The sequence below is a fragment of the Lepidochelys kempii genome, chromosome 5 (assembly GCF_965140265.1).
Source record: "Lepidochelys kempii isolate rLepKem1 chromosome 5, rLepKem1.hap2, whole genome shotgun sequence".
In the NCBI taxonomy this organism is placed as follows: Eukaryota; Metazoa; Chordata; order Testudines; family Cheloniidae; genus Lepidochelys; species Lepidochelys kempii.
In genome coordinates, this window is record NC_133260.1 from 127,206,013 (window position 1) to 127,232,222 (window position 26,210).

The 26,210-nt window shown below is 43.3% G+C and overlaps 1 protein-coding gene across 4 annotated transcripts in view; it reads left to right on the top strand.

Moving 5' to 3' along the window:
• TRIM14 (tripartite motif containing 14) overlaps nt 1-26,210 on the top strand; it is a 42,475-nt gene that overhangs the window by 3,797 nt on the left and 12,468 nt on the right. For 2 of the 4 annotated variants that reach the window (XM_073345761.1, XM_073345758.1), the window contains exons 2-5: nt 6,932-7,027; nt 10,315-10,548; nt 12,189-12,351; nt 15,564-15,656. In XM_073345761.1, coding sequence (XP_073201862.1) covers nt 6,932-7,027; nt 10,315-10,548; nt 12,189-12,351; nt 15,564-15,656 — 586 coding nt within the window. Of the gene's footprint in view, nt 1-6,931; nt 7,028-10,314; nt 10,549-12,188; nt 12,352-15,563; nt 15,657-21,474; nt 22,323-26,210 lie in introns of all 4 variants that reach the window. The other 2 variants (XR_012159146.1, XM_073345759.1) reach the window with 2 other exon arrangements.

The window sequence follows — 26,210 nt, forward strand, 5'->3', positions numbered from 1 at the left end:
GCCTCACCAATGTCGAATAGAGGGGAACGATCACATCCCTCGATCTGCTCGCTATGCCCCTACTTATACATCCCAAAATGCCATTGGCCTTCTTGGCAACAAGGGCACACTGCTGACTCATATCCAGCTTCTTGTCCACTGTCACCCCTAGGTCCTTCTCTGCAGAACTGCTGCCTAGCCATTCGGTCCCTAGTCAGTAGTGGTGCATTGGATTCTTCCATCCTAAGTGCAGGACCCTGCACTTATCCTTATTGAACCTCATCAGATTTCTTTTGGTCCAATCCTCCAATTTGTCTAGGTCCTTCTGTATCCTATCCCTCCCCTCCAGCGTATCTACCACTCCTCCCAGTTTAGTATCATCCGCAAATTTGCTGAGAGTGCAATCCACACCATCCTCCAGATCATTTATGAAGATATTGTACAAAACCGGCCCCAGGACCAACCCTTGGGGTACTCCACTTGATACCGGCTGCCAACTAGACATGGAGCCATTGATCACTACCCGTTGAGCCCGACAATCTAGCCAGCTTTCTACCCACCTTATAATGCATTCATCCAGCCCATACTTCCTTAACTTGCTGACAAGAATACTGTGGGAGACCGTGTCAAAAGCTTTGCTAAAGTCAAGAAACAATACATCCACTGCTTTCCCTTCATCCACAGAACCAGTAATCTCATCATAAAAGGCGATTAGATTAGTCAGACATGACCTTCCCTTGGTGAATCCATGCTGGCTGTTCCTGATCACTTTCCTCTCATGCAAGTGCATCAGGATTGATTCTTTGAGGACCTGCTCCATGATTTTTCCAGGGACTGAGGTGAGGCTGACTGGCCTGTAGTTCCCAGGATCCTCCTCTTTCCCTTTTTTAAAGATTGGCACTACATTAGCCTTTTTCCAGTCATCCGGGACTTCCCCGGTTCGCCACGAGTTTTCAAAGATAGTAGCTCCATTAAGGTTGTGTTTCCCTAGTTTGTTTATGAGACGGTCATGCGAGACAGTATCAAAAGCTTTACTAAGTCAAGATATACTACGTCTACTGCTTTCCCCCCATCCACAAGGCTTGTTACCCTGTCAAAGAAAACTATCATGCTGGTTTGACATGATTTGTTTTGACAAATCCATGCTGACTGTCACTTATCACCTTATTATCGTCTAGATGTTTGTAAATTGATTGCTTAATTATTTGCTCGATTATCTTTCCGGGTACAGAAGTTAAGATGACGGGTCTGAATTACTGGTCAGGAAGACTCGATTTAATCATGGATTTCTTCATAAAGGTGCATTCTGGAATATGCCGCTCAAACAGTTTCAGTTTTGTTTCTACTGCCTGTCCCTCCCTTGTCACATTTATCTCCAGACTTCTTCTCCTTGTTCAGATCTATTCTGCCCCCACCAATCTTTTATTCACTGAACTTTTTGAAATTTTGCACTTTTAAAGAGAGGCAAGGGATTGACTCTGTGTTCACAAATTTGCAGCGGGACAATAAGGTTGAGGTCTGTTATTTCTCACCTCTGTATATTTATTTATTTATTTTAAAACATTTTTGTTGTTAACAAGCATATTATCTCTGGAGACACAAATCCACAGTTTGAGAACTGCAAAACTAAGCATCTCTGATGGTATCTTCTAGACTGAGCACTGAGTCCCAGTGGGTAGATAGAAAGATTAACCTAAATAATCTATACAGAAGCCTCAGGAACCCCATAAAATTGGGTCCCTAGTCCATGAATCATAGAATCATAGAATCATAGAATATCAGGGTTGGAAGGGACCCCAGAAGGTCATCTAGTCCAACCCCCTGCTCAAAGCAGGACCAATTCCCAGTTAAATCATCCCAGCCAGGGCTTTGTCAAGCCTGACCTTAAAAACCTCTAAGGAAGGAGATTCTACCACCTCCCTAGGTAACGCATTCCAGTGTTTCACCACCCTCTTAGTGAAAAAGTTTTTCCTAATATCCAATCTAAACCTCCCCCACTGCAACTTGAGACCATTACTCCTCGTTCTGTCATCTGCTACCATTGAGAACAGTCTAGAGCCATCCTCTTTGGAACCCCCTTTCAGGTAGTTGAAAGCAGCTATCAAATCCCCCCTCATTCTTCTCTTCTGCAGGCTAAACAATCCCAGCTCCCTCAGCCTCTCCTCATAACTCATGTGTTCCAGTCCCCTAATCATTTTTGTTGCCCTTCGCTGGACTCTCTCCAATTTATCCACATCCTTCTTGAAGTGTGGGGCCCAAAACTGGACACAGTACTCCAGATGAGGCCTCACCAATGTCGAATAGAGGGGAACGATCACGTCCCTCGATCTGCTCGCTATGCCCCTACTTATACATCCCAAAATGCCATTGGCCTTCTTGGCAACAAGGGCACACTGCTGACTCATATCCAGCTTCTCGTCCACTGTCACCCCTAGGTCCTTTTCTGCAGAACTGCTGCCTAGCCATTCGGTCCCTAGTCTGTAGCTGTGCATTGGGTTCTTCCGTCCTAAGTGCAGGACCCTGCACTTATCCTTATTGAACCTCATCAGATTCCTTTTGGCCCAATCTTCCAATTGGTCTAGGTCCTTCTGTATCCTATCCCTCCCCTCCAGCGTATCTACCACTCCTCCCAGTTTAGTATCATCCGCAAATTTGCTGAGAGTGCAGTCCACACCATCCTCCAGATCATTTATGAAGATAAATGAACTATTGGAACTCGTTTACAAAACTTTCTTAAACATTACATGAATATATTGTCTCATACTATAGAATTAGAATTTATAATCCCTATTCCATGATGAGATATCTTTGAGCTATAATGTATCTTAATTAAAACTATCTTTTTCCTCAAAAAGGATTTATCAAAAAAATCCGATTTTTTAACTTTTTTTTAAAATCATTGATTTTTATCCAATTTGATGGCAGATTACTCCTGTGCCCCAATCAGAGGTCTAATGGGACTTCTTTTCCTCTGCCCACAGAGGCCAAAAGTTTCAAGCCTGAGTGCCTAAAGTTTAGGCTCCTAAATCCATGCCTAGCTGTTTAAGTAAGTAGTTTGACTTTCAGCAGCGTCACTTAGATACCTAAATATGGACCCAGGAGTTTAACTTTAGGCAACCAGCTTTGAAAATCTTAGTCAGAAGAGACAGTGGTGTCCATGTTGGCCAAACAACGCAAGGTCCTACACTCAACTTGATAGCATTTCTCTGTTTGTCTGCATATAACACAATTATTTTTGAACACTGCATCTGATCTCTTCCAAAACTTCAGGGAAAGTTCTAGGCCTCAGTGGGCAGAAGCCTATTGATTTTGATAAAAATTGGAAAAGGAGAACAGGAAAATAAGAAACCCACGGAGCCTCTGGCATGCATATCCCTTAGCTTTAAACAGGTCTGTAATTGTCTATAGATCAAAGAACTAAAGAATTAACACCTTTCAGCATAACAATGCGGCATGCCTCTGTCTCAGCTCTACCCTTCCTCCCAATGCAGTTTCAAATGTCAGCACCCTGAATGACCAATTTTCAGACAGAAAGGAAAGAAATAATGTAACTATTGACAAGTTATACACATGGATAATTTGAGGGGGATAAGAGAAGAGCACCTAGATGACCTAGTTTTGGGGGGATGGAGGGATGTAAGGAAATCGGCAGGTGTACAGAACATGCCGATCTAATGGTAACTCTTCTGTTTTGTCCTAGTGTGGAGCACTGCTATTAAAAAGCACCCATTTCAGAGGGAGCACTTATATCACAGATATTTGAAACTGGGGCTCTTCAGTCTAGCAGAGAAAGGTATAACAGTCTTATGGCTGGAAGTTGAAGCTAGACAAATTCAGACTGGAAATAAGGTGTGAATTTTTAACAGTGAGAATAATTAACAATTGGAACAATTTACCAAGGGTCGTGGTAGATTCTCAATGACTGGCCATTTTAAAATCAAGATTGGATGTATTTCTAAAAGATCTGCTCTAGGAATTATTTGGGGGCAGTTCTCTGGCCTGTGTAGACAGACTAGATGATCCCAGTGGTCCCTTCTTGCCTCGGAGTCTATGAATGAATCAGTGTGTGTGCAATGAGCTCAGCCTGCAGAAGCAATGAAGTGCAGGACATCCTGTACCAGATACAGCCAAGTGGTTATTTTCTCATTCACTCCAATAAAATGTTAATTGGATTTGGTTTGTTTTAAACAGAGCATTGGTTATAGACATGGACTATAAGGTGGATAGACAGCTGGCAAGATCAGGGGTCTCAAACTCAAATCACCACAAGGGCCACATGAGGATTAGTACATTGGCCCGAGTGCCGCATCACTGACACCTTTTAATACTAAGATACAAAAGCCCCTACCTCTGCTCCTGGCATTTGAAGCATGTCAAAACATTCATATTTGTGTTACTGTCACTCACCGTAAGCCTTAACTTTATATGTATATTAGGGTAATTCTGCTCCTCTTTTCACTCTCTCTAGCTCATTTCTTTCTCTGTGTATTTTCACATCACAAGTTAAAACTCCGCTATATCTCCAAAACTGCAACATGTCCATTTCAGAGTCCACTGAAGTTCCCAATGCTCAAGGCCACACTTTGGGAGTTTTCAATGGCATGATGTTTACTGCTGTTAACTTTGATTGTTAAAGATTTCTGAATCCCTTATCATGCTGTATTATTAGAGTGAAAGTAACAGTGTGAAAGGGTTACTTGGGACATGGTATAGCTCTTATGTTTAAAATCACAATTTAAGATGTTAATAGGTAAAAAAAACAAAAAACTTAAGGGCCTCATCATACAAACAGTTACTCATGACTCCTGTAGGAATCCATGTGGAATGGGGTCTCTATGAATTCTGGGAACAGGCTGATGGGGAGATTTTCCAAGCCACAAAAGGGCAGATAGGCACCCAGGCCCAGATTATAAAACGTATTTAGGCGTAGCTATGCTCAGCATCGCAACACCTAACTGATTTAGGAATCTAAATCCTGTCATTGATGGAATTTAGACTTCGAAGTGCCTAACTTCCTTTTGAAAATGAGATCTAGGCTCCTAAGTGAGATCGGTGTTCAACACGGAGTGCAGCAACACCTGAACAACTTGAACCGTCTGGGCCCTGATGCCCATTGACTTCCAATGGGAGCCGGCTGCCTTAGAAAACCTCCACCTTAATCTCTGAGGGCCAGATCTCAGACCCTTACTCATGGGGAGCAGTACTTTACTCTGCAAATAGCCTCACTGAAATCACCAGGGCTCCTCACAGAGTAAGGACCTAACCAGTGTTAGGTTTCAGAGGGGTAGCTGTGTTAGTCTGTATCAGCATTTCAGCATATCAGTAAAATTTATTTGGGCATAAGCTTTCGTGGGCTAAAATCCACTTTTTTTTAGCCCACAAAAGCTTATGCCCAAATACATTTGTTAGTCTCTAAGGTGCCACAAGTACTCCTCGTTTTTTTTTAACCAGTGTAAGGATATCAAAATCTGATCTGAATTAGTAAATGTAGTTCAGCCAGTAAACAAAGACATACTTTAAAATATTGAACCATGTTAGGAAAAAAATCAATATCCTTTTTTAAATTACTCACCATCGCTGTGTCTTACAATCATAGAATCATAGGGTTAGAAGGGACCGCAAGAGTCATCTGGTCCAACCTCCTGCCAAGATGCAGGATTTGATGTGTCTAAACCATTCAAGACAGATGGCTAACCAGCCTCCTTTTGAAAACCTTCCATGAAGGATCTTCCATGACTTCCCTAGACACTTTGTTATATTGTCCTACTGTTCTTACAGTTAGGAAGTTTTTCCTGAGATTTAATCTAAATCTGCTATGCTGTAGTCTGAACCCATTGCCTCTTCCTCTGTTGCAGTTTTCCTCCATCTTTTATATGGCAGCCTTTCAAGGATTTGAAGACTGCTATCATGTCCCCCCGTAATCTCCTCTTTTCCAAACTAAACATACCCAGTTCCTTCAGCCTTTTCTCATATGGCTTGCATTCCATCCCTCTAATTATCTTTGTCACTTGCCTCTGGCTCCTTTCCAATTTCTCTACATCCTTTCTAACAGCGGTGACCATCCTATTTACAGCATGCTCGTAGCTGCCTGTCATAAACAACCCTATTGAGGAACAGGGCTGGTATGTAAAGGAAAATCTGCCAGAATAAATTTGCTTAATCTTCAAATAAAATTTGGTTATAGTACAGCCTCTATGCCAGTGGTTCTCAAAGCCGGTCCGCCGCTTGTTCAGCGAAAGCCCCGGCGTGCCGGACTGGTTTGTTTATCTGCCGCATCCGCAGGATTGGCCGATCGCGGCTCCCACTGGCCGCGGTTCGCCGCTCCAGGCCAATGAGGACTGCAGGAAGGCGGCCAGCACGTCCCTTGGCCCGTGTCACTTCCCGCAGCCCCCATTGGCCTGGAGCAGCGAACTGTGGCTAGTGGGAGCCGCGATCGGCTGAACCTGCGGACACGGCAGGTAAACAAACCGGTCCAGCATGCCAGGGGCTTTCCCTGAACAAGGGGTGGATTGGCTTTGAGAACCACGGGTCTATACTATGTCCTAGAGCAGAAAACATCTATTGTAACTGAAGAGTGTGACACACATTCACTGGATTTTGAATCCAGGCAATAGTTCCCTGGGTGATTTTCCAAATGAAAATGCTCAGCTGGGATCCTTTAACTGCTAAACACATATGCAGGTGGTATTATTTCTGTCTGAGCAAGAATAGAGATTTCAGGGTGAAAAACAGGCTTTCCCAGTAAGTTTCCCTATGTCTTGCAGAAGTGATATCAGATGGGCAGCTTCAGTATTCAAATACGTGATCTAGTTAACGAGTATCGATATTTACCTTGTATAAACTTGTGATTTGGGGAGTTTGACTACATTCTTCTGCTGTAGAAAGAAAAATGGATAATTACGTTTGTAACCATTGTTTATGACCAAGTATGTATTTTATTTTACATGAACAGGAATTCATGACAAGGTACTTGAAGGAGCTAGAATTGAAAAAGAAACAGGAAGTTGGCAATATAAGACATATAGAACAAGCTGTTAATGACCTTAAGGTAAAGTGGAAACTTGCTTATTAATCAGGGAGTAGCAGCTTTCAGATGCCACCCACGCTGCAGCCTAGACAGCTGCTCAATCACAAGCATGGTTTTCTAGAGCGAAAGTAAATTTGCTGTCAAGTTTATCATGTAAATGTTGTGATTAACTTCTCTGTTCCCAATATTTTGTTACTTGGCAAAGGGCTTGTCTGTGTGGGAAGATTATATAGGTATAAGGTAAGGTATGACTATAAACCTATAAACTATATAGTTATGTCAGTATAACCAACTATGTGGACACCCATAGAAGAGGGCCTATTAGCAGTTTAGTTTGTCACTTTGGGAGCGTGTGATGGGTGTTCCCGGGGTGCAACCTTGAACTGGGGTACCGCTGAGCACTCTGTCTCACCAGCCTGGGTTCCCTCTCACACTGTGACAAGCTGCAGACCCCTCCAGGTCTTGAACTCACACAAACATTCATGGACAGGGACATACCCGAGTCATATGAATGCTTTTGCCAGTCATTCATGAACCAACAATAGAGAGGCCTCAGCCAGTTCCCCCCAGCCTAGGACCCCAGAATTGTATCGTCTTGCCCTGGTCAAAAGCTGACCAGTGTAAGTTTATTAACCAGTCTGCCCCTCCCTCAATATGGAAGGAACATGGCGCAAGCTTTTTGTTAACTGAGCTAAGATTTTTCATACACTTCACTCAAACCACACTGTTTTTAGGTAAAATGTAAAACAAATGTATTAACTACGGAAAGAGAGATTTTAAGTGATTATAAGTCATAAGGGTACAGATCAAAGTAGATTACCTAAGAAATAAAACAAAATCACAATCTGAGTTCTATTAACTAGCCAGGATTTGAATCAAGCAGTGTCTCACCCTGATAGTACAAACACTTTCAGACATAGGCGGAATCCACCTTTCCTGCCTGGGACCCCCTCCCCAGTCAAAGTCTTTGTCCTCTAGTCATGTTTCCAGGTGTTGAGTTGTGGGGAGTGTGAAGCCAAGTGATGATGTGCCTTCCCCTCTTTCATAGCTTCTGCCATGTGGAGGGAACTTCATTGTCCCAAACAAAGCTCCCAGCCCAGTTTGTGGGAAAAGTGCAGGCACAAGATGGAGTCCAGTGTCACATGATCTAGTCACATGCCCTTGCATGCTTCGATGAGTCATAGCAGCCATTATCTATATATTGGCTGAAAAGTTCACAGGAAGGCCCATGGGTGTGGATAAGCTTCTGACATCTGTTGTGTTTCTTAATGGACCGTCACCTTGAATAGTCCACTCACAGTGTGCTGGCTAGACTGGATGTAAACTACCTTGGGGGGTGTCATCTCTGGAGCAAACACATTTGAAATAGTGATACATAGTCAATATTTATAACTGGAGATACAATGACAGCACATACAATCCAACAGGATATTAATGTTCAACAGATCAAGACTTTTAGAATGATACCTCACAGGGCATACTTTGAACAAATCATATTATAATCCTCTCACCATTGTAAATATGAGGGCACCAGGGCATTGCTTTGGGGTACAGAATGTCACAGAGGGGTTTAAACTCAACTGAAAAAAGCCAGTCTTGCAGAATAAGAGTGCCCACATGGGGAGTTATACCTGTTTAACTGTACTAGTTTAATTGTTAAAAGTTTCCCATGCAGACAAGCCCAATGTCTTTCTTCACACAACGCAGAGTCAACCTGTGGAACTCCTTGCCAGAGGATGTTGTGAAAGCCAAGACCATAACAGGGTTCAAAAAAGAACTAGATAAATTCATGGAGGATAGGTCCATCAATGGCTATTAGCCAGGATGGGCAGGAATGGTGTCCCTGGCCCCTGTTTGCCAGAGGCTGGGAGTGGGCAACGGGGGACGGATCATTTGATGATTACCTGTTCTGTTCATTCCCTCTGGGGCACCTGGCACTGGCCACTGTTGGAAGACAGGATACCAGGTTAGATAGACTCTTGGTCTGTCCCATTAAGGCCGTTCTTATGTTCAATGTCAAATAGCAATCATAGTCAAACTGATACAGACGGCTTGTCTACACTACAGAGTCATGACCAGTATAGCAATGCTGGCAGCGCCCCCTAGCGTAGACGCAGCATAGCCAACAGAAGGAGTTCTTCTGATGGTATAACTATGCCACCTCCCAGAACGACATTAGCTAAGCTGAGAAAAGCATTCTTCCGTCGGGATAGTTGCATACCCCAGAGTGTTTGCTCACATAGCTACATCGGCTGGGAGTGGGGGTGGTAATTTTTTTTCACACTTCTCGTGAACATAGCTATGCTCGCAAACTGGGCGTAGTGCAAATTAAGCCATAGGCCCATATTGTCTGTTGTTAGGGAGAATTAGCCAACCACTGCCTGCCTCAGAGTGACATCATAGCTTCAGCTCTGCCACAGAACAGTGTATTTCCTGTAGAAACCTGTGCATGGTGCTAGCACCTGAAACAGAAATTCTGCCCCTAGTTTCAATTCTGCAATCAGCCACTTGTTAGTGGGAGCGGAACATATGTATCTGGGAGAGCTGTACTGAAATAATTACAAACAGCAAATGATGAACCTCCTCAGCTGGTGTAAATTGATGTAGCTCTGTTGAAGTTAATGGAGCTACACTGATTTACATCAGGGGAGGATCTGACTCCAATAAAAACAGGAAACTATTACTAATTCTGTGTGGAGAACTGTTGGTGTACTCAGCCCTGTACAGGTAAAAATGGTCCCGGGCACTTACACTCTGAAAGCATCTCCATAGGGTACCCAGCAAATGGCTATCAGTGCAATCTGGAGACCTTTCCACGTTGGTTTGGACATTGACTCCGGCTGTCCCTCACATTAAGATGCCCTCGTTCCAACAATTCTTCTTACCTAACTTGTTTGATAATGGGACATAAAATATTCCCTTTCAAGCATACACAGAAATCCAGTTCCCACATCTGCCAGACTTCTGGAGTCTGCCTGATGTCACTCCAGACACTGCTAGCTAAGGGCTAGATTCTGATGCCCTTTCTCACAGTGAGTAATATCTTACTGTGTGAGTAGTCCCACTGAAGTTAAGATGCTGTCAATGAGAGTAAGGGTATCAGAATCTGTCCCTGAGCCTTTTCACCCAGAACAAAAGTAGGAAAACCCCAAACAAGTGTGGTTATCTGGACTGTGGCTGGACTATTTTTGTAAAGGAAAGCTACAGATCAATAAAACTTTGTGGGAATGTAATTTTTAAAGTCTGACAGAGAAACATCAGAGACGCTTATACTCGGAATGTGTCTGCCATTCTGTTTTTATTTGTAGGCACACGCCTCGGCTAGTAAAGCATCTCTGGCAGGGAAGTTCACCGAACTCCGGCTACTACTTGATGAAGAGGAACAGCTGACAAAAAAATTCATAAATGAAAAGACTCAGCAGGCCCTCATGATGTATGATCAGCAGACAGCGTCATGTCAAGAACGAATTCAAATCATAGAGAGCTTTTCAAACCGAGTCAGGGAGATCCAACAGCGAAGTGATCCCATTCAGTTATTACAGGTAGTAGTGTACTCTCTTTCTGCCTCTGACATTTAATGGTGAACCACTTTGGAGGCTTGTTGTATTTGCTTCTGTAGATATATACGTACAAAGTGCCTTATCCTCTCTTTCCCCCTATTAGTGCCTCTCTATTACTGCCTCTCTGAATAGTCTAGCTCCTGCCCTTCTGGTTAGTAACCCACACAGTCACGGTTCCACCTTTAGACTGGGTTTAGAATGCAGGGATTCTCGCAACAAAATTTTTGGTGACCTCAGAGTTCGGCCACCAACCCTTGCTGGTGGCCACTCTGACAATTTTTCCTAAAATACCTAATTAACTTTAGGAAAAACAAATAAATGTGTACATATACACGTCCAAATCGTTGTAATTTATTTATGTAGGGGTTTTTTGTAAACTCAATAATGAAAACAATGTACAGTTGTCTCTGTTCTTTACTGGACCTAAACTGAATAGAAACACAGATAAGGTGCTTTGCATGTTATTGTCTTTTGTGTTGGTGGTGGTTGTTTCTTTGCATTTTTGGTTGCCTTTTTTTTTTTTTTTTTTTTGCTAGCTAGCTGGGAGGCAGTGAAAAGCGATATTATAAATATCACCTTTCACAGCAGACTATAAATATCACCTTTCACAGCAGACTTAATTTGCCCCCAGCTTGCCAGGGCTGAGTAAGCCCTGGATGGGAAGGTGGGTAGGGAGGCAGTGGGGGCCGGGCAATGGGTGGGTGAGGGGTAATGGGAGGCAGCGGGGGGCCAGTGGCAATGGGGAGGGTGGTGAGCCCAGGACCAGTGCTGGAAGACTGGGGCCAGAGGACACAGCAGGGGCCAGCAGTAATGCGGGGGGAGATTGAGCCTGGGGCCAGAGCCCGAAGCCCAGTGGCTGGATCCTGGGGTCCTACGGCTGGGGGCGCGGCCAAAGCCCAGGGCCTGAAGAGGCAGCGGGGGTCAGGGGTGATGGGCAGAATGGTGGGGCTGGGGGATTGAGCCCCTCCACCCCACCGCAAACACCACCCAGGAGGCTGTGGCCAGAAGAAATGCCCCTAGGGCGGCATTTGAGAAACGCTGGTTTAGATCACCTGAATCTTTACCATTAAGTAAAAGAGAGGGACTAAATTATATCCATTTTTCGAATATCCCTGTACCTTTTTACAAGGTCAAACCTCCAGCCCCCTCCCTGTGCCACTTCACTTTAGGCACCTGAAGAGGAGCTGAGCTCTTGGCAGTCTGGCCTATGCATGCTGCAGGGGTAGAAAATTTAGGAGCCTGCCCTTGTATTTTCTGCACTCAACCCTAACAGGGCTATAGGCAGGCCAAATTCCCTTGGTAATTCAGCATTTCCCCCAAGATTGCAGTAGTACCCAGCTCTAGGCCACCAGAGGAACTCCTTACACTGCGATGCAGAGTGGCTGCACCAGCACTTGGGCCATTGCTGTTGCTTTAAGCAGGCCAAACATGGGGAGAATTGAAGGGCTTGGTTATTATGGACAGAAGGTTTTGCTGATTGTTTTTGATTTTTCCCTGCATGCTGGAGAAAGAGAGCAGATTTGTGGCTCCACCTCAGCTGCTGAGCACAGGTGGGGGTTTGGAAAGGGAAGAAATGGCCAGAAGGTATTGCCTAACTCTAGGATTTGATTTTGTGTCCACAGGACTACACAGCATCAAAAAAACAAATACAGGAGCAGAGGGCTCCAGCGGAACAGTGGCACCCAGTGCCTGTGTCATTTGAGCATGTTATGAACCATTACAGGGGCTTGGCAAGAGCTATTCAATCTGTTGTGCAGAAACCTTTAGAAGCTCGACTTAAAGAAGGTACCTTTGACAGTGCCGTGTTTTTAACCCTTTCGATTTTGCAGCCTCATGCTGTCTGCTTATTCTTTGTTCACTACTGGCACTTGGTAGTGCTCACAGGCAAACAGTCACTATGTAGCTGTAGTAAATGTAGCCAAGGGTAAATGCGGGTAACCTTTTACCCGCTTCTCATTTGGCAAGTAAGGAGTTTAGCTTAGGTTAGCTTTACCCACTTTGCCTTTTACCTTTACACCACTGCCATGGAGTCAGTACAATCTGAACATGCAGTACTGTTGCTCATTTTACATGACACATGCAATGTGTGTCTGCCTATCGCTGGCAGTTCTGCAAAACCTTATTGGTCTTGACTTTTCTGTTGCTCTTTTTGGCCAAACTTAAACCAAGGTGGGTTAGGTGCAGGTTCCATTTCCCAAAAGCCACCAGGATAAATGGTTCTAGCTTCGGCCTCTGTCTAGCTACAAAATACTGAAAATAGGGACTTAAGGCACAACGTGCTGGGAACTCTCAAATCCCAGTGTCTTCAGTGAGAGGAAAGGGTGTTGAGTGACAGCCCTTCAAAACGAGAGAGCCAGCTCACAGAACTTACTGCTGGGAAAGGCCTGTGAAAACCTCTGGTCCTTCAGTAGCGATGGAACTTACACTAAAAGAAAAGGAGGACTTGTGGCACCTTAGAGACTAACCAATTTATTTGAGCATGAGCTTTCGTGAGCTACAGCTCAATTCCACTGAATGCATCCGATGAAGTGAGCTGTAGCTCACAAAAGCTTATGCTCAAATAAATTGGTTAGTCTCTAAGGTGCCACAAGTACTCCTTTTCTTTTTGCGAATACAGACTAACACGGCTGTTACTCTGAAACCGGAACTTACACTGTCACCTTGGGGAGACTGTTCCACAATCTCACTGTCAGGGAGTTTTTCTTGATAGTCAGCCTAAATTTTCATGTTACATTTTGTCCCATTGCTCTTTTAGGGCCCTAACTATTTCCGTTTCTGTCTTTGGGGCTGGCATCCTTCATACATTTGTAATCTTGTGTCCTCCCTTTAATCGCCTAGGGTGACTGCAGCATGTGTAGACATACCCAAGCTAGCTTTGATCTAGCTAGCTCAAATAACAATAGCCCTAAAGACATGGCAGCATGGGCTAGCTACTTGAATACATACACAGGGTACCGGGTGGGCTTGTACAGCCATGCTGCTGCAGCTTCATTGTGATTGTTGTGCGAGCTAGTTAGATCCAAGCCAGCTCCAGAATGTTTACTCCTGCTTCAGTTACACTTCTGATTGTAATGCAGACATCCCCTCCTCCAAGCTAGCCATATGTAGCTTTTCTAATCTTTCCTTCTGAATCAGTCCCTTCATGTTTTTCCTGAGTTGTGAATAGTAATGTAGACCCCAGTAAGATGTTACATTAATTCAGATTATTCCCAGAATTCCTTTGTATCTCACTGTAACCTATTGGTGAGTGTGTATGCCAGTCTCCCTCTGTGCCAATCCATAGAGACTACGAGTTGTTACAGCCCTCACATATACACTAAATACCATCTGCATGTTTAGGAGTACTTTAAATGCATATGCAGCTGTGTTAGGGCAGGCAAGAGTACCTTGAGAAATGTCTCTCCTATAGCCTCACTAGCCTAGAGCAGTTGCTCATGCTCATTTCTTCTTTATTTTTTTTCGCCACCACTCTCTCTGTGACAGCAGTGTAGAGCTTTCTGACCTTCTAAGTGCTTTAGCTCATCTAGTGATAAATACACACCCCTCCCCCCTTTGTATTTTTCTACATAATGTCTGCCTGTCAGTATTGACATGCCTGCTGGGAGACTCCTCCTACACAGCTCCAGTGGCCAGAGCTCAGTAACATTTCTCATGCCTGTTTTCTGTGTTCCAAAGGGATGGCTATTCCAGGACACTTTATAGTCTTCTGCTTTTGTTTTGGATCAACTCTGTTTTCTGCCCTACTCTGTTTGTTAGACGTGCCCCATGGCTGAGTTAACTCAAAGACCTCCCAGTCGCCCCCTTTTATTATTATTATTTATTTTTATTATTATTATTCATGGCGTTATTTATTACATGTATTGCAGTAACACCGGTGAGCCCGTCATGGACCAGGACCCGCTGCGCTAGGCGCTGTTCAAACACAGATCAAAAAGACAGTCCCTGCCCCAAAGAGCTTCAGATCTAAGTAATAACCTTCCTAGTTTAAAGTCCCCTAAGAAGGCTGCCTAATTTGAACCTAGGAGGCTCAGCCTCCTATCGCTGCACTATCTCACTCCTAATTACCCTGTGGCTAGCCCAGTGCGTAATACAAGGTTATACTCCATAATACCTTTAAATAGCAGTGCTATAATAACAGATATTCTCCCCAGAGTATTGAATGCATTCTGAACTGTAACACTTTTTGAGCTAGTTTCTTTTGTTACATTGGCTTATATGCATTTCTAAGGACAGACCACCCCGGTGGAATATAGGGCCATGAAGAAAAATAACCTCCTCACCCCAGCCATATGGAAACCCCAACTGTTCATAGATTCATAGGTTATGAGGCCAGAAGGCACCATTAGATATGTAGTCTGACCTCTGGTATATCACTCGCCGCCCAGTTACCCCTGAGTTGACCCCGTTGTGAAAGATGCACTAGACAACACTGAGTCAAGTATAGCATGATACAACAGGATAGCTTCAGGAACAGTGGGGAATTCTGGAAGTTTATTGGTGATGTAATGAAGGGAATGAGCGATAGTACTATGTAACTGCCTTTGGGATCACAGCATCTTTGCATGAATCATCAACTGTCTGGCTACGTTCCATTTCCCAATCATCTGTATAGGGAGAATATGCTCTCTGGTTTGTTTGTTTTTTTCCTTGATGCTTCGAAACCAGAGTTTCAGTCCTGTAGCATGATTAGTGGAGTGTGTTGCATACCAGACTCTCTACTGAGTGGCTGTGTTGTGTGTTATGCATATCCATGCTACCAAATGGACTTAGGGTGGGAAATAGAATTTTGTACAAAATAAACTGCTCTGCCACTAGTAAAGATAATTTATAGTAATTGTCAGCCAATCAACTTGGAAAAAGGGAATGTAACATTTTGCCTTCCCCAGGTTGCTGTTAGAATTTAAAGCACTTTTCCCTGCAAACTCCCTTTATAAGCAGCAGATACGTTCTTCTTGGGAAAACATTTTCTAAACACCCTCTTTTCATTTGTGCCTTAGACGTTTTCAGCAGCCTTAATGCCACTTCAAAGAAGGAGCCTGGTACGTTGCTGAAAACAACGTCTACAGTTGATCGATCACTATTTTTAAAACGTAAGTAACATTAAACCAAACTTTCCTGTGTTCCCAGAACTAATAACCAAGGTCAGGATTTTCAGAAGTGCCTTGAGTTTGGATGCCTCAGTTTTTGGGGACCTAATTTGAGACACTTTCAAAGGATGCTCAGTACTTTCTGAAAATCAGACCCCTCTAGGGTGTCTCATGTCAGGAAACAAAAATTGCTGTCACTTTGAAAATTGTGACCCAGCATTTATAGTTACACCTGCAAGTGTATGAACTGGCTAGTGTATCTAATGTAGCTTCTTTAGATACTCATATTCTGCACATCCTCATGATAGTTGCCTTTCTTAGGGCTTGTCTACATATGAAAGTTAATCTGGAATAAGGTAGAGTTTGTGAATTAATTAAACTCAGAATAAGGCACTGTTATTCTGGAATAAGAGCAGCCCCACATGGAGTTTATCAGGAATAACTTCCTGTTAGGGGGCTTATTCCTTCACCCACTTACTTTCCTGGTCCTTCTCACATGAACAGAGAGCAACAATACCCGAAGTCCAAAGGTGCAAACAGTTCAATGTTTATTGGGGTGAACTTCCAGCAAGCATGATTCCAGTTTCCTTCCTTAGTGTCCCCCTTCCCAGCTCTAAGAAGAAAAGGAGTACTAGTGGCACCTTAGAATAGAGCCTTACACCTGTGTCCCTATTCCCATTCCTGCCCTTAGCCAAACATGATTCCAGTTTCCCCACCCCCATTCCCTGTTCCCATTTCACCCACCCACTTCCTGATTGACTGCAGACTATATAGTAAACCTTGAGTTCAGCTTAGCGATACCTTAACCAATCATTTTACTGCAATTTAACTAACCAATCCCAACATATTGTAACATGATTATTTAACCAATTATATCCCACCACCTTAATTAGTTTACACCCAGCAAAATTAATTATACAGCAGACAGAAACAATCACAGAACCAGACAGAGATTATGCAGACAAACAATAGGGAAATGGGGACTACAGTGATAGAACACACAGAAATGAGGATTTCACATCCCAGCTATTGATAAGTGAGTTCTTGCCAGACAGGACGCTATCAAACTAAGTTTCCTTTTACATCTTCTAGGCACTTCCCTTTCTCTGAAGGCTATAGGCATTATCAGGACAGGATTGTATTCCTAACAGCCCAATAGCACCTTCTTTCAATGTGACTAGTTTGGAATGTGAGGATGTGACCGTTGGCTTCCCAGCTTATGGCTGCCTCTGCTGCTTAGCCAGAGGCCTTAGCCTAAGAACAGTGCCTCAGACTGTCACAGTAAGAGAAGGCTCTTACACCAGCAGACAATGATTTTGATTCTCTCTTTTATACCTCTATAACTAGCCAAGTGATAAGAATACACCTAAATTCTTAGAGTATAGGTCTTTACAGACAGGCCTGAATATCTATATCCTAACACTCCCCACGTAGACAAGCCTTTCAGAATGACATGGGGCCACCATGTAGCCTATTTGGTGTTTGTTTTTGTTTTGTTTTTTTTGGTGGTTCTCTCTCTCCCAGAATGCAGAGGAAGGCTAGGAAGTAAATTGTTTAATTTATTATTATCAGTAGTGTTGTTGTGGGAAAGTTCTGAGTTTTGCATTTTATCCGGAAGATGGTGGGTTTTGTGGCTACTCCAATTTCAAAGCCATGAGCCAGTCACTGAGAAACAGCTGTCTCCTGCTTTTCCAAGTTTCACCCTGGTTGTTAAAAATTCCATTGTCCTTGATGGCAGAAGGTCAGAGTAGCCTGGACCTCACCCATTTTGGTCCATGAATTTCAGAAGCCGAACGTTGAATCCACACTGGGGGGTCAGTGGAGTGTCGGGAGTGAGAATGTGATGTGCTCACGCTGTCCTGTGTTGCTTAGTTGCTGGATGGGCTGCCATATTCTGAATCAGTGGAGCAGTCTTGGGACTGATGCTGTCCTCCCAACCCTGTTGCACTGCACTAAATTAGCCTGAAGACCATGACGTGGATCTCTCTGGTTAACATGCATGGCCCCTGGCCAGACAGAGATGGAAGAATGGGTTTCCAGCAGTGGTTACTGTCTGGGAATCCAGCAGCAGTGTCAAAGCCTCTCTATTGAGAATGGTATGTTCTTGGATAGTTCTCTTTCCATTTGCACCACTTCTGTCTTGCCTGGGGTCAGATACTGTTAACTGCTTTTCATCTAGACACTGATCTTGCTTAAGCACTGAATCTGCTGGGAGGTGTCGCTCTGAGCATTTGATATTAAGGATAAGCAGAGCTAGGTGTTGTCAAGCTGTGACTTGGATCCATGATTTGGGTGATTGGCATTTTGCATCTTTCTATTTCAAGAGATGTGTTTGCAGAGTCGGGAAGACAGCACTGCATTGGTTTACATTTGCTTTGCATTTGGGAAGTTACCTTTGCAATCATAAGGGTTAAAAATACAATTTCTTGGCTACCCAAAGCTGACAATGATGGATTGTTAGAGGAGGTGTTCAATGCTCCACAGGCTGGTGGATTAGTAAAGTCCTCGTCACAAATAACACTGTGGATTATTAAAATTCTTCCAGTTTTAGTAGTCATAGAATCATAGAATATCAGGGTTGGAAGGGACCCCAGAAGGTCCTCTAGTCCAACCCCCTGCTCGAAGCAGGACCAATTCCCAGTTAAATCATCCCAGCCAGGGCTTTGTCAAGCCTGACCTTAAAAACCTCTAAGGAAGGAGATTCTACCACCTCCCTAGGTAACGCATTCCAGTGTTTCACCACCCTCCTAGTGAAAAAGTTTTTCCTAATATCCAATCTAAACCACCCCACTGCAACTTGAGACCATTACTCCTCGTTCTGTCATCTGCTACCATTGAGAACAGTCTAGAGCCATCCTCTTTGGAACCCCCTTTCAGGTAGTTGAAAGCAGCTATCAAATCCCCCCTCATTCTTCTCTTCTGCAGACTAAACAATCCCAGTTCCCTCAGCCTCTCCTCATAAGTCATGTGTTCCAGACCCATAATCATTTTTGTTGCCCTTCGCTGGACTCTCTCCAATTTATCCACACTTTACCTTTTACCAGTAACACGCAAATAAACAAACAGCATGTCTCCATTTGGAGAATGAAAACAGCCAAGCTCATTTTGTATTTTCTAGTCAATTTCAGCACTTTGCTGGAATTTTGAGCTTAACCCTGCAGTGGAATGTTTGTGCGTACACACATATGTACGCACACACACTCTCTCTCTCTATTTTATCCATGGAAATATTTAACTTAGGTTTTACATTCTTTTTTTATCTCAAATTTTGAGCCATATTTGACCAGACAGTATATCCCTTTAATTATTTTTACAACTTTACAAGCTGTAACTAGAAAAAGAGTAACTGAATCCAGACTTCTCAACTTCTTCTCCTTTTGAGGTCCATCATCCATTTTAGTCCCAGAGTTACCTGCATTCTATACACATTTGACATCCCTTCATATTTTATTGCTGAAAATTACTGATCCCAGCAATGCAGACTCGTTGAGCCAGAGGTTCTAGAGAGAGTTATTTACACCAAACGAAGGATTCTACTGCTTGTTACATTTCCTGCAGGAGTAATTTTTTTGTCTCCCTCATCTGTTGTCTGTCACAAATTGCATCCTACATTTGGGCCTTGTTAGGGCTGTGTAACTTAATGAAGCCAATTTAGTCTCTTTTTGTTATCAGTGTTTCACCAGTGGATGGCCATAGAGACTACCAAGAGGAATTACTATAGATGTATTTTTTATAACTATTTATTTAGGAAGTTTTCACAGGTTTACAAATCATTGCCATGTAAATATCAGCAACACAACAATAATGGTTCCAGGTCAGCTTCCTTTTCTGTTTAGAGAAACATTCTGCAACAGTTAACATCAACTGCAGGCAGACACTGTTCTCTCTCTCTAACCAGGGTCTGAGGGAAGAACAGAGGTACAGAGCTGGTAGGTTTGCTCTCCAGGCACAGTGTTCAGCAGTGGGTTCCTCTGCACTGATGCTGATAGTTAGCCCAGGACAAAACCATTCTCATTTGTGTTGCAGTGTTCAAGATTGGAGCTGGTTGGGAATTTTTTGGTGAAAGTTTTTTGTGGGAAAATGCTGATTCATTGAAACCAAAACTTTTTGTGGACCCCAAATTAGCCAAGTTGTTAGGGCCCCTGTGTTTTGGGAGACCCGGGTTCAGGTTGCTGTCAGTTGTTGGCTGTTTGTGTGTGCTCTCTGTGTGCTGCACCAGTGCTGCACAGATAGCTGATGCAGCAGACCTCGATAGAACGGCCCAAGAAAACCACCGACTCCGTTCAGTAGCAAAGGTGCCCAGCCAGGTTAATTGTCAACGAAGCACAGTAGTAGCACCCGGTGGACTCTGGGGATATTAAGACATGTATGCCTGTGACAATGGACTCGGGTCAGTGAGTGGCAGGACTCGCTGCTCCCCCTCGGCTGGACAAAGACACTCTCTGACCCCTCTTTTATAAACTGATACAAACAAGTTAGGTATTGCCCCGTCAAGGCTGATTTCCCCACTCTGGCACTTTGAGTGCAGAAGGTGGGGGCCCGCAAGGATTCTAAAAATTAATACTGGCCACTCCAGGCCTGTATTAAACTCCCAAGGTTACAGCTTTTCTCTGACCTGGGATGGGTAGATGCTGCCACCACCCAAGTGCAAAAATCCCTTTTGAGAACCCAAGAAGGCACACTTGGGAATTCCTTCCTGTGGGGTAACCACAAGCCCTTCCCACCCCCGGAAGAGCTGACAAAGAAAACAAAGGAAATCAGCTGTTGCCATGAGCTAAGTAAACAACATACGCACAAACCTCTTAGAGATACAAAAATCCAATCCTGTTCTTTAAAAAGGTAAATTTTATTAAAAACAAAAAGAAAGAAAATACATCTGGAACTTAGGCTTTTTGCTAGGTTTAAAAAAAAGCAATTACAAGGATTAAGCATCAAGATCGCTTCTTGAGGTCCAGCTTAAAGGTTACAAGCAAAACAAAAGCACCTGGGCTTAGCACAGAGGAGTCCACAAGCCATAAAGAAATAAGAGAGAGAAACCTCATCGCATCTCCCTAGACATTTCCTGATCTACTTACATAGCTTCGGTTTCAAATGAGTCGTTTCTAGGTATGCTCTGATTATTTTCATACCTGGCTCAAGCATTTACAGTTTGGCTCCAGTCCTATCCCTGCTCTCCGGGAGAACAACCAGATAGACAAAGGGGGAAGTTTTTTCCCAATTTTAAAAAGTTGTAGCATTACCATTGGCTCTTCTGATCAGGTGCCCACTCCCTTCCTTTTACCTATGGACTTTTTTTAACCCTTTACAGGTAGAGCAAGTAGAGAACAACTGCTAACAGGGATTTTATAGCTAACTGACTAGCTGGGTGTCCATAAAAGGGAGCTACCCTTTCCCCACCTCCTTCATTTATCACAGCCCCTCTGACATAGTTAGTTACATCCTTTACCTTGTACATGTGGGTTCAATCAAAACATCTCTATCCATCACCCTGCCATCCTGATCTTATCCTTAGGACAAGTCAGTGTGTCCCTGTATTATCTTTGGGGAGTATGTTTACACCATACCCTTGTATCAGGGTGTTCTAGTGCTATCCTTCTGGAATGTGTTTAAGTGAATACTTAGTGGCTACGAGTGCTTGTGTTTTTGCAACACCAGCCCTGTTCTTGCCAAGTTCATGTATCAGATATAGAACCTGCAAGCACGCATCTGCTTTGTAACAGGTCCTGACTTTAGTTCAGACCTCATACCAGGCTCCTTATACCAGACCTAATGTCTCAGGCTCTCTCTTTCTCTTACATTGGTCTTTCCTCTGTTTGATTAGGAGCAAGTACTTGAACCTGGGTCTCCCACATCCCAGGTGAGTGCCCTAACCACCAAGGCTTGTACAACAACTGATTGTGCTCAGCCCTGTCTGGAGCATAATGGAAGACATAACCCTCAGCCCAAGGAGTTCACAGCCTAAACAGGAAACAGTTCAAACACACATGCATGGGTGATGTGACAGGGTCGGGCTAGATGGCTATAGGAGAGTAATAGAAGGCAGATATGTTAGCCCCAGGCTAAGTAGGTCCCTTTTCCCTGGGTAAATAACAGGGAAGGTTCCAGAACAATCAGGAACCTTCTGGAGACAATTAAGACAGGCTGATTAGAATACCTACAGCCAATCAAGAAGCTGCTAGAATCAATTAAGGCAGGCTAATCAGGGCACCTGGGTTTTAAAAAGCAGCTCACTTCAGTTTGTGGTGTGCATGTGAGGAGCTGGGAGCAAGAGGCACTAGGAGTTGAGAGTGAGAATCATAGAATATCAGGGTTGGAAGGGACCTCAGGAAGTCATCTAGTCGAACCCCCTGCTCAAAGCGGACTGTTGGAGGACTGAGGTGTACAAGCATAATCAGACACCAGGAGAAAGGTTCTATGGTGAGGATAAAGAAGGTGTTGGAAGGAGACCATGGGGAAGTAGCCCAGGGAGTTGTAGCTGTCACACAGCTGTTCCAGGAGGCACTCTAGACAGCTGCAGTCCAAAGGCCCCTGGGCTGAAAACCGGAGTAGAGGGCGGGCCCAGGTTCCCCCCCCCAAATCCTCCCAACTCCTGGTCAGACACAGGAGGAGTCGACCTGGACTGTGAATTCAGAAAAACGGCCAAGCTGAGGGCTGCCGTGAAGCTGCAAGGTGAGCAAATCCGCCAATAAGCGCAAGACCCACCAAGGTAGAGCAGGAACTTTGTCGCAGTGACTATATAAAGATCAAATCACAAAACAATCCAGCTTGTTAAAAATTCTAAGCACTTGTGTCTCTGGCTATCACTCAAGGCTTTGTGGACAAAGTTATTTGCTTAGAAAGTGTGTGAGTGCTGCTTTGGGTGAACACCTTTAATAAGTTGTGTCATTTTGCTTTTTAAAGTAAGGGCCAATAAGGTTTTAACTAGACTAGGAAAAATGTCAAAGCAGCTAACAAGAGCTGGCTAAGCCCAACCTAAACTCGACCACCTTTCCTTGTCTAGAAAAAGCTTAACTTTTTCATAGACAGTGTAAAATGACTTTGACTTTGGAAAAAAAACTGATATACATATATGTAAACACATACTTTGTGCAAGGAAGTAACAAATTTGGCTCTAGACATTTGCGCCTGTACTAACTGAAAATTTGAAGTAAAATACTACTAAATCAGAATGGTAGCATATCACACCCACTTTGGACTTAGCTTGCACTGGTGTAAATGACTACATGAGGTCATTGGAAGAATCAGGTCCACAATGTGTATATGTATAACTATAGTGTGTGTACGCACACAAAGCAATGTGCTTAAAATAAAAAATCTGTTTTTCTGCCATTATTCTTTATTACTAAAGAATTATTTATTATTATTACTATGCTGTTTGCATAAAAACACAAGCTTTTGCTGTTTATTCCTCACTTAGCCATATTGTATTAGTTTCCCCTTCTATAAAACTAGAAAAATTATACTTGCCCACTTTTGTAGATAGCTTTGAGATCTAGGACCAGATTTTCAGCTGGTGTAAATTCACACCTTTATTCTGGCCCTTGCTCATGAAAAGTACTGTGTAATTACTATATATCACTAGTCAGTGCCCAAATATGTCATCACAGTATTATCATTATCGTGTGACACTAAAGGACAGGTGGATGTTTAAAGACCACATATCCTATTTACAAGCAAAATAATCTTCAGAGTGAGGCAGGGAGGAAAAATAATTCAGAAAATATGGCATGCAGCAGCAAATCGGACTTCCCCCGATTGCCATGAGTTTTCAAAGATAATGGCCAATGGCTCTGCAATCACATCCGCCAATTCCTTTAGCACTCTCGGATGCAACGCATCCGGCCCCATGGACTTGTGCACATCCAGCTTTTCTAAATAGTCCCAAACCACTTCTTTCTCCACAGAGGGCTGGTCACCTCCTCCCCATGCTGTGCTGCCCAGTGCAGTAGTCTGGGAGCTGACCTTGTTCGTGAAGACAGAGGCAAAAAATGCATTGAGTACATTAGCTTTTTCCACATCCTCTGTCACTAGGTTGCCTTCCTCATTCAGTAAGGGGCCCACACTTTCCTTGGCTTTCTTCTTGTCCAGGTAATCTCCACGCCGGATTTTAGCATTGAGAGGGAAGAAAATGAAGTAAGAAAGGATACAGCCGTGGGTAGGAGAATGCATATAAGGAGGAAGGGCAGTGTGGATACCAGTCTAACAGGTTATATTGGCTGTAGAATGACCGTGCCTAATAGGGTGCAGAATGTGAGTGAGGCCAAACAGCAAAAATTAAGATGTTTGTAAATCAATGCGAGGAGCCTGGGTAACAAAATGGAGGAACTAGAGCTACCGGTACAGGAAGTGAAACCAGATATTCTAGGGAGAACAGAAACATGGTGGAATAGTCGTCATGACTGGGCTACAGGCATTGAAGGGTCTGTGCTGTTTAGGAAAGACCGAAATAAAGGTCAAGGTGGTGGAGTAGCACTGTGTATCAATGATGAGGTAGAATGTAAAGAAATAAGAAGCGATGAAATGGATAAGACAGAGTCCGTCTGGGCAAAAATTACATTGGGGAAGAAAACTACTAGGGTCTCCCCTGGGATAGTGCTTGGGGTGTGCTATAGACCGCCGGGATCTAATGTGGATATGGATAGAGACCCTTCTAATGTTTTTAATGAAGTAAATACTAATGGAAACTGCGTGATCATGAGAGACTTTAATTTCCCAGATATAGACTGGAGGACGAGTGCTAGTAATAATAATAGGGCTCAGATTTTCCTAGATGCAATAGCTGATGGATTCCTTCATCAAGTAGTTGCTGAACCGACTACAGGGGATGCCCTTTTAGATTTGGTTTTGGTGAGTAATGAGGACCTCATAGAAGAAATGGTTGTAGGGGACAATCTTGGTTCAAGTGATCATGAGTTAATTCAGTTCAAACTAAATGGAAGGATTAACAAGAATAAATCTGCAACTAGAGTTTTTGATTTCAAAAGGGCTGACTTTCAAAAATTAAAGAAATTAGTTAGGGAAGTGGATTGGACTGAAGAACTTATGGATCTAAAGGCAGAGGAGGCCTGGGATTACTTTAAATCAAAGCGGCAGAAATTATTGGAAGCCTGCATCCCAAGAAAGGGGAAAAAATTCAAAGGCAGGAGTTGTGGACCAAGCTGGATGAGCAAGCATCTCAGAGAGGTGATTAAGAAAAAGCTGAAAGCATACAGGGAGTGGAAGATGGGAGGGATCAGAAAGGAAACCTACCTTATTGAGGTCAGAACATGTAGGGATAAAGTGAGACAGGCTAAAAGTCAAGTAGAGTTGGACCTTGCAAAGGGAATTAAAACCAATAGTAAAATGTTCTATAGCCATATAAATACGAAGAAAACAAAGAAAGAAGAAGTGGGACCGCTAAACACTGAGGATAGAGTGGAGGTCAAGGATAATCTAGGCGTGGCCCAATATCTAAACAAATACTTTTCCTCAGTTTTTAATAAGGCTAAAGAGGATCTTAGGGATAATGGTAGCATGACAAATGGGAATGAGGATATGGAGGTAGATATTACCATATCTGAGGTAGAAGTGAAACTCCAACAGCTTAATGGGACTAAATCGGGGGCCCAGATAATCTTCATCCAAGAATATTAAAGGAATTGGCACATGAAATTGCAAGCCGATTACCAAGAATTTGTAATGAATCTGTAAACTCAGGGGTTGTACCGTATGATTGGAGAATTGCTAACATAGTTCCTATTTTTAAGAAAGGAAAAAAAAGTGATCCGGGTAACTACAGGCCTGTTAGTTTGACATCTGTAGTATGCAAGGTCTTGGAAAAAATTTTGAAGGAGAAAGTAGTTAAGGACATTGAGGTCAGTGGTAAATGGGACAAAATACAACATGGTTTTACAAAAGGTAGATCATGCCAAACCAACCTGATCTCCTTCTTTGAGGAAGTAACAGATTTTTTAGACAAAGGAAATGCAGTGGATCTAATTTACCTAGATTTCAGTAAGGCGTTTGATACGGTGCCACATGGGGAATTATTAGTTAAATTGGAAAAGATGGGGATCAATATGAAAACTGAAAGGTGGATAAGGAATTGGTTAACAGGGAGACTACGCTGGGTCCTACTGAAAGGTGAACTATCAGGCTGGAGGGAGGTTACCAGTGGAGTTCCTTAGGGATCAGTTTTGGGACCAATCTTATTTAATCTTTTTATTACTGACCTCGGCACAAAAAGTGGGAGTGTGCTAATAAAGTTTGCGGATGATACAAAGCTGGGAGGTATTGCCAATTTAGACAAGGACCGGGAAACGATACAGGAAGATTTGGATGATCTTGTAAACTGGAATAATAGTAATAGGATGAAATTTAATAATGAAAGGTCATGCATTTAGGGATTAATAAGAAGAATTTTAGTTATAAGCTGGGGACGCATCAATTAGAAGTAACGGAGGAGGAGAAGGACCTTGGAGTATTGGTTGATCAAAGGATGACTATGAGCCGTCAATGTGATATGGCCGTGAAAAAAGCTAATGCGGTCTTGGGATGCATCAGGCGAGGTATTTCCAG